A 17264-nucleotide genomic window follows, 5' to 3' on the forward strand; every position below is an offset into this window, starting at 1 on the left:
TGTCCCAGATATCAATAAAACCAATGTTTTGACCAAGTTTCATGATGATTGGGCAAAAATTGTGACTTTTAGAGTGTTTACAAGGTTTCTCTATAGCCAAATAAGCAAAACTGCCTCACCCACTGGCGGCCATGTATTTCAACGAACCGGAACCACTTTTTAACTCAACCAACATATCATTAAGACATTTACATTTTGACAAAGTTACATGAAGATTGGGCATGAAATGTGACTTCTACAGTGTTTACAAGGTTTTTCTTTTTTTTGACCTCGTGACCTAGTTTTTGACCCAGCATGACCCACTTTCGAACTTGATCGAGATATCATTGGGACAGATCTTCTGACCAAGTTTCATGAAGATCGCACAAGAAATGTGGCATATATAGAGTGTTTACAACCTAATGTGGACGGACAGACGACAGACGGATGGACGACAGACAACGACTGATCCCAAAAGCTAACCTGAGCAATCAGGTGAGCTTAACAAGAGGGCCATGATGGCCCTAAATTGCTCACCTGACTAACCTTGCTACATTATCTTAAATTCTATCAGACCCATATACAATCCCAAGCCAGATTTCATTAATTAATACATTGACAAAATTTCATTAAGACATGATGAAAACTGTGACCTCTTTCATTTACACAAGGTTTTACTAGAATTGGCCCAGTGACCTAATTTTTCACCCCAGATGGCCCATATACGATCCAAAATCTGATATTATCAAGATAAACATTCTGACCATATTTCATCTAGAGTTTCGTTTGATTATATTTCGCGAAGTTTTTTTTAATTTGTGCGGGCAATTTTCGTCTCTTTTATTGATGTTCTTTATGGAATATTCACGTCTTTTTTCCAATTCTGCAATTTTGAACTTAGCTAAGTTGATGTTCTTGTTTAGTTTATTTAAATTCTTGTTTTGCTAAGCACACAAATACCTTGTCATTTTATAACATTTTGTATTGTCCAAATCATCATCACTCTCGAAATTTGTTTGACAAGACACTGACTTTTTTTTCTTGATTTAGGGATGTTTCAGATGAACTACTACTACTAGGCGGCGGGGGAGTAGGCCATGAAATTTCAGTCACGGTTTGGCACACAGTCAAATCAACGTTTTCATTGGAAACATTATTGCATGTTTTGGCAGGCACCATTTGTTCAAAATGTTTACTGTCTGTGAATTCTTGTTTCAACAACTCTGGCAGAGTTTTTGCACATTTTATTTTTTTATGTTGCAGTTTCTTTTTGTTTTCAGACAGACGCTGACTTTTCATAGTAACTGCACGTTCATTAAAGTTTACTAATGCTTCATCCAAGAAAGCCAACAAACCGACAAGTTCACTGCTGTGAATATTTTTATTCTTTGCAATCTGCCATATTTTTAAAACTGCTCCATTAGTGAGTGTTAGTTTCTGGAAGTTGTCAGCTTTGCTGCGCAGAATTGAATCTGTGATGCCCAGTGCTTGACAGTAAGGTCCAGGGTAGTTCTGGGTCCCCATCATTACATCTTAAATTGAAAAGATAACATCACACACTAATTCAGCTTTTTGTGCAATAAATTATGTAAACGTAATCGAGTTAGCTTTTTAACAGTAAGAAACGTTTTTTCAATTTTTGGTACAAAAGTGATCGCAAATAATTTGCAATATTGGTTTTACATCGGAACATCGTTATTATCTACTTCATTAGCGGAAACATATAGACGTAATAATTTAATGACTAGTTTTTACGAAAATTACTTAAAATATGTTTGACTGATTGTTTTTCTATATTCCGTTCGACTGCAAACATTAAACGACTACGACTCGTAGTACGAGCCGAAAAATGGCTTGGTGACGAATGCACTTTCGTTTTTCTTGAAGACTATTTATAATAAATATGTAGAGATTTATTGATATTAAATGAAATAATTCAATTATTTATTTACTTACCAATCAATTTTTATTCCATCATAACGCTTCAACAATCCAATAATCGAACGTAAAGCTTGTTTCTGATTGTAAACTATGCAGTGCGACTGTAAACAAAATGGCGGCTAAGCTTGACCTTCGACTCGACTGGAATTTTCAACAAAGGCGCGTTTTCAAAGACAAATGGGACGCGCTAAAAATTGTTTGCGAATATTATTTTTGGTATCAAAATAAAGTTTAGAATGTATAGTTTATAAATATATTTGTAATTTTTCGAAATACTGACGAGATTTTCGGCAATTTACGATTAACTTTGGGATTTATTTTCTCGGCATAGGAAGGTCATACAGTAATTTTACAAACACCTGCATAAAGCTCGTTCATTGGTCTATAAAAATAGCCTGTAAACAACAATGTGTAACTGATTCCACTATGTCGCAAATTGAATGAAAACAGATGCCTCTCACAGCATGATTGCACAAAGTGTGATAAACAGCGGTACTTAACAAAATGCACAGAAGCCAATTAGGTAATAGGCTATATAATATCGTAATCAATCAGTATCAAATTGATATTTATACCATTTAAAAGGTAATTTTATTTCCTATTTAAATAACTTTTAATGATAATCATATCTTTAAAAACAAATGTGTAAGACCGATTTTATTTGAAGTGGTTTCAATGATTATTGGTTTTCTTCTATTATCAGCTGATTAGCCACTCAGCTTCTGGAGTTGCTATTCATTAAGATCATATGAAAACTATGACCTCTATTGTCTTCACAACGTTTTTCTATGATTTGACCTAGTGACCTAGTTTTTGACCCCAGATGACCCAAATACAATCCCAACCCAGATTTCATCAAGATAAACATTCTGACCAAATTTCATAAAGATTGCATGAAAACTGTGACCTCTATTGTCTACACAAGGTTTTTCTCTTATTTGACCTAGTGACCTAGTTTTTAACCCCAGACGACCCAAATACAATCGCAACCCAGATTTCATTTAGCTAAACATTCTGACCAAATTTCATAAAGATTGGATGAAAACTGTGACCTCTATACAATCTACACAAGATTTTTCTATCATTTGACCTAGTGACCTAGTTTTTGACCCCAGTTGACCCAAATACAATCCCAACCCAGATTTCATCAAGATAAACATTTTGACCAAATTTCATAAAAATTGGATGAAAACTGAGACCTCTACTGTCTACACAAACAAATTGTTGACTGACACACGCACGCACACACACACGCACGCACAACGGACGCCGGACATCACACGGTCACATAAGCTCACCATGTCACTTTGTGACAGGTGAGCTAAAAAATACAACTAAAAAAAACAAAACATTTATTTCCATTGATAATTTTTTTACTTAACATGTAAGTACCACGCTAATTGTCTCATGTGTAATTTGTTGCAATCTGGCAAATTGTTGGTAACCTGTGGCAATTACATACATGCAAACTACTGGCAGTATGTAGCATGGGCAATATGATAAAGGCATGCTCGGAATCTGCACAGAGGTTAAGTTAAATAACCCTTATCTTATAATCCCCACGTTTTTCAGAGAAAAAGTGGGGATATTGTATTGATGTGCGTCTGTCCGTCCGTCCTGACCACCTGCTCCTCCTACACTATTAGCACTAGAACCTTGAAACTTACATACATGGTAGCTATGAGCATATGTGCGACGGTGACAGTGACGGAATTTTTATCTGACCCCTGGGTAAAAAGTTATGGGGGTTGGGCCGGGGCCGGGTCAGAGATTTTCACTCATTTTTTAATGTTATTTTACATTAACTTCTTCATTTCTGCACCGATTTACTTCAAATTGATACTGAGCCTCTCTTATGACAATAAGGTCAATCTCAACTATGCAAGGCCCCATTACCAACCCTGGGCGCCCCGGCCATATAGGCCACGCCCACCCAATATTGCCTTTTACTATAATTTATTCATTTCTACACAGATTCACTTCAAATTGATACTGAACCTCTCTTATGACAAAACGGTCAATCTCAGCTATGCATGGCCCCATTACCAACTCTAGGGCATCCCGCCCACATAGGCCACGCCCACCCTAAATTGCCATTTACTATAATTTCTTCATTTCTACACCGATTCACTTTGAATTGATACTGAACCTCTCTTATGACAATACGGTCAATCTCAGCTATGCATGGCCCCATTACCAACCCTGGGGTGCCCCGCCCACATAGGCCACACCCACCCTAAATTGCCTTTAACTATAATTTCTTCATATCTACACCGATTCACTTCAAATTCATACTGAACCTCTCTTATGACAATACAGTTAATCTCAACTATGCATGGCCCCATTACCAACCCTGGGGCGCCCCGCCCACATAGGCCACGCCCAGCCAAAATTGCCTTTTACTATAATTTCTTCATTTCTACACCAATTCACTTCAAATTGATACTGAACCTCTTTTATGACAATACGGTCAATCTCAACTATGCATGGCGCCATTACCAACCCTGGGGTGCCCCGCCTACATAGGCCGTGCCCACCCAAAATTGCCTTTTTCTATAATTTCTTCATTTCTACACCGATTTACTTCAAATTGATACTGAACATCTCTTATGACAATACGGTCAATCTCAACTATGTAAGGCCCCATTACCAACCCTGGGGCGCCCCGCCCATAATAGGCCACACCCACCCTAAATTGTCTTTCACTATAATTTCTTCATTTCTACACCGATTCACTTCTAATTGATACTGAACTTCACTTATGACAATACGGTCAATCTCAACTATGTATGGCCCCATTACCATCCCTGGGGCGCCCCGCCCATAATAGGCCACACCCACATAGGCCACGCCCACCCAAAATTGCCTTTTACTATAATGTCTTCATTTGTACACCGATTCACTTGAAATTGATACTGAATCTCTCTTATGACAATACAGTTAATCTCAACTATGCATGGCCCCATTACCAACCCTGGGGCAACCCGCCCACATAGGCCACCCCCACCCAAAATTGCCTTTTACTATAATATCTTCATTTCTACACAGATTCACTTCAAATTGATACTGAACCTCTTTTATGACAATACAGTCAATCTCAACTATGCATGGCGCCATTACCAACCCTTGGGCGCCCCGCCCACATAGGCCACGTCCACCCAAAATTGCCTTTTACTATAATTTCTTCATTTCAACACAGATTTACTTCAAATTGATACTGAACATCTCTTATGACAATGCGGTCAATTTCAACTATGTATGTCCCCATTACCTACCCTGGGGCTCCCCGCCCATAATAGGCCACACCCACCCAAAATTGTCTTTTACTATAATTTCTTCATTTCTACACCCATTCTCTTCTAATTGATACTGAACTTTTCTTATGACAATACGGTCAATCTCAACTATGCATGGCCCCATTACCAACCATGGGGCGCCCCTGGGTCAAACATGCGGCGTGGGGATACGCGTCGGCCTCTGCCGCGCCATTTCTAGTATTCCTGTACTGTTTATTGCTAATTATGACGCTTAGGTAGGCTTGTCAAACGCTTGATAGAAGTTATGAGATTTTTTCGAAACCTAAATGCAGATTTCGAAACCTCAACGCGGACCCTAAGTTCAAGGTCAAGGTTACAGGGGTCAAAATTTGTGTGCATATGAAAAGGCCTTGTCCATATACACATGCATACCAAATATGAAGGTTATATCTCAAGGGACATAGAAGTTATGAGCTTTTTTCGAAACCTAAATGCAGATTTCGAAACATAAACGCGCCCCCTAAGTTCAAGGTCAAGGTCACAGGGGTAAAAATTTGTGTGTGTATGGAAAGGCCTTGTCCATATACACATGCATACCAAATATGAAGGTTATATCTCAAGGGACATAGAAGTCATGAGCATTTTTCGAAACCTAAACGCAGATTTTGAAACCTAAACGCGGACCCTAAGTTCAAGGTCAAGGTCACAGGGGTAAAATTGTTTGTGCCTATGGAAAGGCCTTGTCCATATACACATGCATACCAAATATGAAGGTTATATCTCAAGGGAAATAGAAGTTATGAGCATTTTTCAAAACCTAAACGCAGATTACGAAACCTAAACGTGGACCCTAAGTTCAAGGTCAAGGTCACAGGGGTAAAAATTTGCGTGCGTATCGAAAGGCCTTGTCAATATACACATGCATACCAAATATGAAGGTTATATCTCAAGGGACATAAAAGTTATGAGCATTTTTCGAAACCTAAACGCAGATTTCGAAACCTAAATGCAGACCCTAAGTTCAAGGTCAAGGTCACAGGGGTAAAAAAAATTGTGCGTATTGTAACAAGTTAGTTGTTACAGAACTCAAGACATAATTCTAAACATCTAATAATTTCTAATATATATCTCATATTGTATTTTTACTTAGTAGTTGTTAAATGAATAATTGTAGGCTATGTTTATATTGCAATTGCAATATTATTATGACTCAAATAATTTATTGTATGTTTACTTGGCCATTGCCCAAGTATCAATGTTAGGCTAATATAGCCTATGCAATATAATAGTTAAAATGTGATTTTATTCACCAGTAATTTACTGGGAAACTGTTGAAACTGTATTTAATGATTTATTGATGTGTTGTTATTTTGCAGTTTTTGCTTATGCTTAAAATAAGTATGATTCCGAAAAAGGTCACCCTTTATATATATTTAATATGTTTTTCTTATAGCATAATGGCTAAATGAGATCGTTCATGTAAATGTATGCAATGCAATCTTAAGCAGTTTTCTCATGTCAACTTACTTGTCAAACGTCATTCACATCCCCCATCTTGTTTGGAAGCTGTCAATGTCTATTTTGGAAACCGGCGTTTGATATCACATTTTTGTCTATTGAAACCATTTGTGGTGCCATTTTATTCATAAGATATCATTCGTTCTAAAATATCAAGTAAACGCCACATTATAATTGTAAATAATTGTAGTTTTGCATCAGAAGCTAAATTTTCTCAGAATCATTCATTTTAGAACGCCAATGTCACTTTGTAACGATTGTTTTCATTGGTCTGGATTTCATAAGGTGCTGTCTGATTGGCTGATACTGTCTATAAAAGAAGGAGTTTCAGAAGGCAGATTCATTCAAATTTCCAAATCTGAATCGACAACATCAAAAAGTAAAAAATAAGATAAATAAAATATATTCTAAATAAATCTTAAATTTAAACTCTAAGTATACCCAAATTAAAACAACTTGAAATAAACTGTCAAAGGGTGAGCCTTAGATGTACTTTATTATTCAAGTTATATTTACAAATGTTGTTAAACTTGTTTAGTGTGCCTGGCCCTGGTGATCCAGACTTTTAAAGACGGAAAAATAGAACGTTTAGTGAACCTGTCAAAAGCCTTCGTTATTTACTTTATCATAAACCATACATATGCGACTACTATAATATATAACTCGCCGTCCTGATAAGTCTTACAGTATGGAAAGGCCTTGTCCATATACACATGCATACCATATATGAAGGTTATATCTCAAGGGACATAGAAGTTATGAGCATTTTTCGAAACCTAAACGCAAAGTGTGACGGACAGACAGACAGACAGACGGACAGTCCGATCACTATATGCCCCCTTTTCTTCGAAAGGGGGCATAAAAAGCTGTAGCCCTCCTGGCCCCTCCCACCCTGGATTGAGGTCCGAAGCTACATGTCATTATTGCCTTGGGGATTGAAATCAGGAACCAAGCTTCATATTAAGCTTGCCTCAGCCCTAGGATCTATCGTAACCCTCTGGCATAGATAGTAACCAAATGGGCAACCATCCCCAATGTATCAATTACGCATACAACTATTTAGCATAATAATGATTTACCTTCATTAGAGAAAGGCCTATTGGAAAGCCCACAACACACCTATTGGCACCTTGTTCAAAGAGGCAAACAAATATCAATAAACCTTACAGGAAGGGTTTTTATTTTACATGTTGCTGTTTATACATTTACTGGATATACTTGTAAATTGGTAATGCATCATCAGAGCTGTGTGAGCAAAACTGTTTCCAGAATACAAATTATGTATTTTCTTAATGGGGCATATTGACAGAACGACATTTCAATATAATACTGTATTAAAACACTGTACTTGAATATTCCCATGTCAAGAAACAAAATTTTAATATTATATTCATGACAAAATATTTTGCTCCAAAGTTTCAGTGGGATTCAAACACAAGACTCTAAACAAGAGCACCGCATAACGGGTGCAACGCTCGGCTGCGAAAGCTTGTAGAAATTTTTTTTTTTTTTAGAGGTCACAGTGACCTTGACCTTTGACCTAGTGACCCAAAATGGGTGTGGCGTGTAAAACTCATCAAGGTGCATCTACGTATGAAGTTTCAAAGTTGTAGGTGGAAGCACTTTTATTTTAGAGCCAATGTAAAGGTTTTAGCACGACGCCAGATGGCGGACGGCGAGCAGGCTATGACAATACCTCAGGTTTTCTACGAAAACAGCCTCGCTAAAAATGAACAAATCAATGTTCAATCAGCTAAAAACATCTTTGGCATAACACTATCATATATAATTGTTCCTTAATTATTCCACAAATATGATTTTATATGAAACAAGCAATATATAAATTCATTGGTTAGTAGCTAGACATGTTTGCATATTACATTCAATGAACTTTAATCCTTGGAAAACAACAAAAGACAAACAGAGAAGGGGAGCTAACTAAGTTTTTTTTTAACATGTCAACTTTTGAAGTTATAAATTGCAATCACCTTGAAACAAATATATCCCCTTGAAATCCAGACACGGATTTTAGCCATGTTAACACATAATAAGACTGATGATGATGTGTTTTGAATTTAACTGCAGGATATGTTGTTTTACATTCATGTATCGAGAATATACACAGAAATGTTGCTAGTCTAAACCAGCATTATAGCATAATAATGAAAAGGAATATTTACAAATGTGTGTGTCATTTGTCGATAACACAGCCTACAACAAACTTTCCTTTGAGTCACTTAAGACAATGAAGGTAACAAGTACACCTAATACACCTGTTGCTATTGATCCCTATTAGCTGTTAGAAGTAATATCTATTGATTAAATGGAAACTCCCACTACCAAATGTGATATGACCTTTAATTTCCTGTGAAGGTAAAAATATAAAATTATAACAAGAGACTGCTTTGAAGAATCTGTCAATGAATATGCCTGACAGCTTCAGGTTTGAATTAAGAAGTGGAATTTACTTGCCACAAGAGAGCCATAATTAACATTTAATCGCATGGCTTGTGGTGTCATTAGCTCACGACTAAATTCACAGAGCATGTTTTGCAAATCAGTATGTGCTTAGAAGCCATAGCTTTGCTAAGAACCATAACTCACTATGCTAGGAATGATTACCACTGCCTGTCTGCACTGCAGACGACGAATGCTTATGAGCGTCTACATCTACTACTGCAGTGAGTGTATTTACCAGCTTGTAAGACGACATTGGCCAGTCTAGTGTTTATCATTGAAATCTGAACATATTGGCTGCTTTCATGGAAAACGGGGCTTAATGCGTGTCAAATAAGCCTGTGCAAACTGATTAGCCTGCAGTGTTTTTTTTATGGCAATTTCAGGGCCAATATTCGGCCCCATTCCCCTAAAAAAATAGTATATATTTTTCCCCTAATTTGTAGAAAAAATCCCCTCCAAAAGTAAAAAAAAAAAAAAAAAACATTTTTTTTTTTTTTTTTAGAAAGAACTGTCTTATGATACATATATCTCATATTTATTTCATAAACAACTAACAAAGCATATACATATAATATTAATATGATTTTGAATAATCATAAAGAGTTAAATTAGTTTTTCCCAAATCAGTGGTCACTTTTCACATGAATTTCATTTTTTCCAAAAATGGCCAGGGAAAGGCCTGATGTATCTATATTGTGTCAACATTGATAAAAACATTCCAATTTGCTCCATTTTATTGGTAAAAAATGCTCAAATTTGCCATTTTATTGATTAAAAAAATTCCAATTAGACTGAAATTGGCTAGGAAAACTGAGACTGTGCATGATGGCTGAACTGTCTGAAACTAATGTTGAAACAATCATTGATATATATTTAAGAAAAAGGACAGAAACATTCAGCTGTGAATATTGCATTCATACATACATGTGTATTCATATAATAAATATCATTACATAAAAAAGAGTGAATTTGTAATTTTCCCCTTTTCCTAAAAAACGACGCGTTTTTCCCCTTTGGACGGGCCCCGCCACCATTCCCCTATAGGTGAAAAAAACACTGGCCTGTGCAATGCGCACAAGTTTATCAAGGACTACAACAGCGAACATCTTCAGTGCCTTCAGTGCTTTGATTTTTAAAAGGTGACCTACACCAGTGAAATTAGGATTGTGAGTGTCATTTAAGTGGGGGAAAATTGTGTGATATTTTGAACAATTTTTGATAAAACTGACATTTAACTGTAGATTCTAAGTAAACATGAAGAGCTCAGTAAAATGAATATTACAACTGAATTGAAGATGCCCATTTCAAGTGGTGTTGAATGCCCATCAAGAGCAATGATTTAATTTCAGTTGACCAAATACACTTGACCAGTCATTGAACCCCGGGGGTGGGTGTCCCACTGAGACTGCCGAAATGTGACCCATTTTTATACCGGAACTCTGATAAAGTAGACCCATTCTAAAGCAGACCCATTTATATACCATACCATTGAGAAAATGGACCCATTTCAAAACAAGAATTTTGATAAACTGGACCCATTTCAATACTAGAGTTTGATGATAAAGTGGACCCATTTCATACTAGAATTTTAATCTCTATCATATCAATACAGTATACTTATTGAATTTGCTATTATATGTTTAATTGTAAATTTTATATATGTATCAAGTCAAGTTTCTGCATCTTTCTCGCTACTAAAATTTACTTTTTGATACCCATTTATATACAAGAATGAAATGTATCATACCCAATTTGATACTGATACTTTCCAATATATATGCATTTTATTAACAAGCAAATTTCAATACCCATCTATACTTAGATGCTAACCCCCTCCCCCCCCCCCCCCCCCCCCCCCCTGGGCATTGAACTCAGACTTACTATGGCTGCAAATAAGGTTTGTTCAATTAGTTGCTTCAAATTGCATTACACAAACAAATATAATCATGATTAAATGTCATATTTCACTATCACGCAATGTTTACTGTAATTCTATTCTCACTGCCATAACATAGCCGTACAACCTGGAAAACATAAGGAATAGTACATGTTACTATGGAAACACTGACAGCTGATGCTCTGTATCATTTTCTGGCTCATATGAATCAGGCAAACAATTTACACAAGGAAAAGCAATGTCATCCTTCAGTATTGGATGCATTTAGTATTTTTCGGCGTCAGCTGTATACGCCAGCTTTTCACCTTAGCCTGACCTTTGTTAGCGTCAAATAGAACTCAAATAAAACTTCCCGCGGCCAAGTACAGATGAATACACTTCATTGACTGCATTGGCTGATTTGATAATACCACTAGAACATTGGAAACATGTCCGCGTCTTTGTAACACTGTTTTACTGCGTGTTCAGCATGAAACAGTTTTATCTCTAATAAAAAGGCTTTATAGATAGAACAGTTTTACACTCAATCTCGACATCAATACAGTTTGTGCGTACATCTTTTATTTTCAGAGGATTTTCAGCGCGAGAACGTTGTGTACTTAAAGGCCATGTTCTCATATTTAGTACTGACTTCCATATTCCTGTCAACATGTTATATGTAAAAGTATAAAGAGCAGTGGAAGCGATGCCTCACTTTAATGTGTTGCATTTCAACCCGCAAGGTATAAGGGGTCAGTTCGCGGTTAGTGTGTTTGAATGTCAGAGTTTATATACAGATCAGACCTTCTGTGCTGTTCGGAGTTCGCGGTCAGTTATATAATAGTTATATAATAAAGACGCTATAGCGTGAACTAGGTGAACCGGAATTTTCTTTACCACCAGAAAGATGTGAAATGAAGATATCCAGCGATATTATTTTATGGCATGTCAATAATAGATTCTTAATGTGTTTTCAACAATACCATGATAAATATTTTTTTTAATTAATTAACAAGAATTATTCCATCATATTTAATAATGTATTATTGCAGCATATTGACTAATGTATTAAGTATGAGCGCGATGATTCTCGATACTGTTAATAATCGAATCAAATACACGTAGCAATTCCCGATAAACCACTCAAACAGGTTTGTTCGAAGAACGCGCGTATACATATTTAAAATATGTACGGAGACTTCGCGTGTGGCCGGTTGACTTTGGTTTTCTTTTTTGTATCTATAGGTTTATGACCAGCAATATGTAATAATGTAAAATAAGCCGCGAAAACTCCGCGTAACATCCCGTACTGCGTTTGATGCAGCTAAAAACTGCACAGAAAAAGATATTAGCTATCCTTGATCTCATTCATTTAAATCTTTACCTTCCATAAACTCCAACCACAATCAACGCCGTATATCTTTTTTAAAGATATTTCTTGTTATTTATGTTCAGAAATGCTGGCTGTTAACCATGTAATTAATTGCTCAATGAGTAAACCAGACAAGAACAGATCTATGCTACATTGTACTTGAGTAACAGATGCAACTTTAAAAAGCAATTATATATCCATGTACAATAATAGAGAGAAAAAACAATACTAAGTTTGAGTTTGTGTTTTTTATTATTAAATAATTATTATTCATAGTACAAGTTAACTGATTGCATTTTGGATGTATGCTTGTAGGTATTGGTAACTAGTAAAGGCTTTAAAGCCAATATGTATCATTTGTACAATGTAGAAGAGAGAAATTATCTGTTGGACCATTTTGCATGAATTAAACTTCAAATAGCAACACAAACTATACTTTTTTATGAATCATACACTGTACTTAGCATGTGATATTTCTATAGCAAACTTTTCTAGTATTTACTACCTCGTACTTTCTTTACTGTTACTACCAAACTGCAGGAAAGCATTTTCATAGAAATTGTAGCTTCTTTCAAGTGTTGATTAATATCCAGTTGAATAAACTCTGTTTTAATGGGGTTGCTCCTTTCAATAGTGTCAGAAGGAATCAAGTTAATAAATAATTTATTTTTTTTGAAGGGTTAGGAGTTGCTTGTTTATGATTAATTTTTATTTAAAGACCATTTTTTGTATTTGTGTATGCAAGGACATTAATGATCAATCAAGAATTGTGTTGGCCAATCATTGAGCACTAAGCAGCAATAATAACACACATTTGCATAATCCGATCAATTTACTTAAGTCCCTGGACAAACTATATTTGACAAACACAAAGGGGAAGCTAATTACATTACGGGAAATGGTCAATTTGTATTTGGGCCTGTAGTAAATTCAGTCCCCAAACTGTGAAGGTTCCAAAGTATAGTGCAATATAACAACAACAAAATGTTGTAATCAAACCAGATATCCATTTATGGTTATCATTTTTGATTTTACCTACAGAATACCACTAATTATCAAATTTAACAAAATAAAGACATGTAATGGAAGATTTAGTTTATTTTAATGACATGTTAATTTTTTGGATAACCTTACCCCTAATTTGTTAGCCTGCTCATTAAGTGCCTGGATCCAGGCATCGACGAACTCTGGAAACTGGTCATAGTGCAGGTAGAGCCAGTTGAGAGCTGAGTTGAGCCATTGGGTGGACTCGGGCCCTGTCGGCCCCTGGGGGGTTGCAGGTGAGCTGGTCCCGCCATCCTTGGATTGTCTCCACGAAATCCGGGGTTGCAAGGGGCCGAAAAATGTTGTCAGTGAGTTGACAACCCCGACGATTAGTAATCCGCTTGAAATCCAGAAAACCAACAAACAATCCAAGAAATGTTCTTCCCAACTAAACCAGCTCATGTTTGCACCGGCCTCCGCCATCTTTGTGTAAGTTTCGCCCAACTTGTACCATATCAGCTTCAGTGTAATATCTGCCATGAGTTAAACCAATCAGGATCGTGCATTAAGCATGCGTTACCTAAGCAACCGTTGTTCTCTCCCATAAACTGCTTGGCAGCGGTACAAGAAATTCAAGGTGAGTATTTTCGGCTTATCCGAATACCTGTCAAATTAGCTTGTTTTCATTCTGATAGGGAATCCCATTGACGTCACAAACTTGCATATGAAAACGAGGCAACCTTTGTAAAGCTTTTCAAAAAGCTCTGCGAAAAGTTGTTTCACCTTATAAAAGTTGTTTGATAGTCGGGATAAGGGTATTGCTCGCAGGCTGTGAGAACATGCTTCTACACCTTATGCCGATGGCATGGATAAGGGCATTATTTGCAGTATTGGTGGACATGCATCTAAACCTGTTGCTGAAGGTGGGTAAACAGTATTACGCGCAGGATGAGAGGAAATTCATCTCAACATCAACATTGTTGCTGGTGGGGATAAGGGTATAGATGTGAGGACATGCTTCTCCAACCCCTTGCTGATGGATACAAGACGCATTGTGGTATGATTTGAATCTCAACCTCCTGCTGATGGTGGGAAAACTGTTGTAAGGCTCATGGTGGGAGGGCATGCATTTCAACCTCCTACTCATGACGGGGACCAGAATATTTGGCACAGGATGGGGATACATGATTTTCAACCTTCTGCTGATGGTGTGGATACAACTATAAGGCTCAGGATGGGCGAAAATGAAAGTCAACCACCTGCTGATGGTGGGAATAGTGGTATTAAGAGCATGGTTGGAGGGCATGCATCTCAACCTCTTTCTGACCGCGAGGATATGAGTATTTTACACAGGTTGCGAGGACATGCATTAAAACCTTCTGCTGCTGATGGGGATATCAGTATAAGGTGCAGTGTGGGAGGACATGCATCTTAAACACCTGCTGATTGTGCGGATAAGAGAATTAGGGAAAGGGTGGGAGGACATTCATCTCAAACCCCTTCTGATGGTGGGAATACTTTTATAAGAACCTATGTGGGGGATATGCATGTACATTTTCTTCTGGAGGTGGGGATTATGGTATTAGGTGCGGGGTGAGAGAAAATGCAGAAACCTATTGCTTATGGTCAGGATAACGGTGTTTGGCGCAGGTTGGGGGACATGAATCTATACAACCCCTGATAATAGACACTTTATTGGATTGCATGCATATTAACCCCCTGCTTATAGCGCGGATAAAATTTTAAGGTACAGGGTGGGAGGCCATGCATCTCGGTCTGATGCAGATGACGCAGTTAAGGTAGCGCACCTCTAATGATTTCCCGCGATTTCTTCGAAGGTTGAAGAGCCTACTATTAGGTGCCGTAGCCTAGTGGTTAAGGCGATAGACTAGAAATCTTTTGGGATATTCCCGCGCAGGTTCGAATCCTGCCGACGACGTATACTTTTTTGCGACACGTTTTATTTATTTTCTAACGTAATTTGATTTAATATGGCATATAAGCTATATTTATTGTTAAATATGTTGCAATTTTTATGCACATTCTTCAATTATTAAAATTAAAACAACGTTATTGCGAAATTGGGTGATTTACTGTTGAAAATACGAACCATGCATGTTGCATTTTTATTTTTATTTCAAAAAGTAAACGGTAAATCTGTCTATTTCTTGGTATTTTTGCTGTATATAGTGTTTCTATAAAAACTAAGTTTAAAATATGACTTAAATGATACTATTTTGAATTTTATGACACTTTGTTTTTAACCGACCCAATTTTTACTTGGCTGAAATCACTTACATTTCATGGCGCTCTTCCATAGATCAAAATTTGTAAAAAATAAATGTCTGTAAAAGAATACTTATTTCATCTTTTTTAAACTTTAAACACCTTTACAGCATCTGTACACACCATCTGCATGCCCATATTTGGAAATTTGAATGTATTATGGAACTTTTATATACCCCAGGGGTGAAAATAAACTGGACAAAAGCCGAGCGTGGGGGTGGTTTTGAAAAAATCGGTTTATTTTTTTAAAAAGCATGGAGAGCCTACCTACAAATTTGCATGTAGTTCAGTGAAATGATGCTGATTAAGAAAATAATTAATTAGATTATATTTGGATATGTGCCCATTAGAGGTGCGCTACCTTAAGGCTATTTTTCGTAGTGTCGCAGGACATGTTTCTCGCTATCCTGCGAATCGTGGGATACGTGTATTAGGCTCAAGATTGCTAGACAGACATCTCAACCTCCTTCGGATGGTGGTGATAAAGTTATTAATCACAGGATGTGAGGAAATGATCTCTAACACCTGCTGTTGGCGCGTATAAAGGTATAATGCGTAGTTTGAGAGGATATGCATCTCAACCTCCTGCAGATTGTGGTTATAAGGGTATTAGAGGCAAGATTGACATGCATCTTAATCTCTCGCTGATGATGATTACTATCGTGATCTCGAATCGTTTTTTTTTGCATTCGCATTGTGTCTTCGTGTACTCGTTCTTGTAATCCAAACAATGAGACAAAAACGAGTGGCCATTAGTTAACATGTTTGGCGAATTTGCCGCTCCTTAAATTCCTAATGTTAAATATTTTGTAATGAACCAGCACTTTCAAATTTACCATGCTCCCATTTTTAACATGAAATGGCAATTTTATACAGAATCATTTTGGTTATACATACACATTTTACGATATATATATACTGTTGGTTTTTCGCACACAATATATGTATAAAGCATTATTTATATGTATTTTGTTTTCTTTATACTAATGTGAAAACATATTATTAAAGACTGTTGTATTGAGGAAATAAAGTATGCGTTCACTTAGATAGGTTATTTCGTTTGTTCCTAATATTTACTTCTAATCTTACGAAAAGTTTATGTCAAATGCATAACGAGTTTATTCCGACCCAAATGAATTTTAATCATGTATGTAAGTGCTGAATACACTTGAAGATGTATGAAAAGACATCGTGGGAAGAAGTGACGTAACACAGATAATGGTTTATTTTAATTTAAAACAAGAGCTGTCACCATAGGATGACTTATGCCCCTAATAAACGCTTGGTAGAAGTTATGAGCTTTTTTCGAAACCTAAATGCAGATTTCGAACCTAAACGCGGACCTAAAGTTCAAGGTCAAGGTCACAGGGGTCAAAATTTGTGTGCGTATGGAAAGGCCTTGTCCATATACACATGCATGCCAAATATGAAATTGCTATCTGAAGCGACATAGAAGTTATGAGCATTTTTCGAAATCTAAACGCAAAGTGTGACGAACAGACGGAAGGACAGACGAACGGACAGTCCGATCACTATATGCCCTCCTTCGGGGGCATTAAAATGTCTTAGAATATCAAAATAAATCAGAAAG

The 17264-nt window shown here is 36.7% G+C and overlaps 1 protein-coding gene across 8 annotated transcripts in view; it reads right to left on the reverse strand.

Annotated features, from left to right (window-relative positions):
* LOC127882171 (phospholipid transfer protein C2CD2L-like) overlaps positions 1–14096 on the reverse strand; it is an 86169-nt gene extending 72073 nt beyond the window's left edge. For all 8 annotated transcript variants that reach the window (XM_052430658.1, XM_052430657.1, XM_052430656.1 and 5 more), the window contains exon 1: positions 13538–14096. In XM_052430658.1, coding sequence (XP_052286618.1) covers positions 13538–13927 — 390 coding nt within the window. In that variant the 5' untranslated portion in view covers positions 13928–14096. The remainder of the gene's footprint in view (positions 1–13537) is intronic.
* Positions 14097–17264: the final 3168 nt, after the last annotated feature.

The sequence above is a fragment of the Dreissena polymorpha genome, chromosome 5 (assembly GCF_020536995.1).
Source record: "Dreissena polymorpha isolate Duluth1 chromosome 5, UMN_Dpol_1.0, whole genome shotgun sequence".
In the NCBI taxonomy this organism is placed as follows: Eukaryota; Metazoa; Mollusca; class Bivalvia; order Myida; family Dreissenidae; genus Dreissena; species Dreissena polymorpha.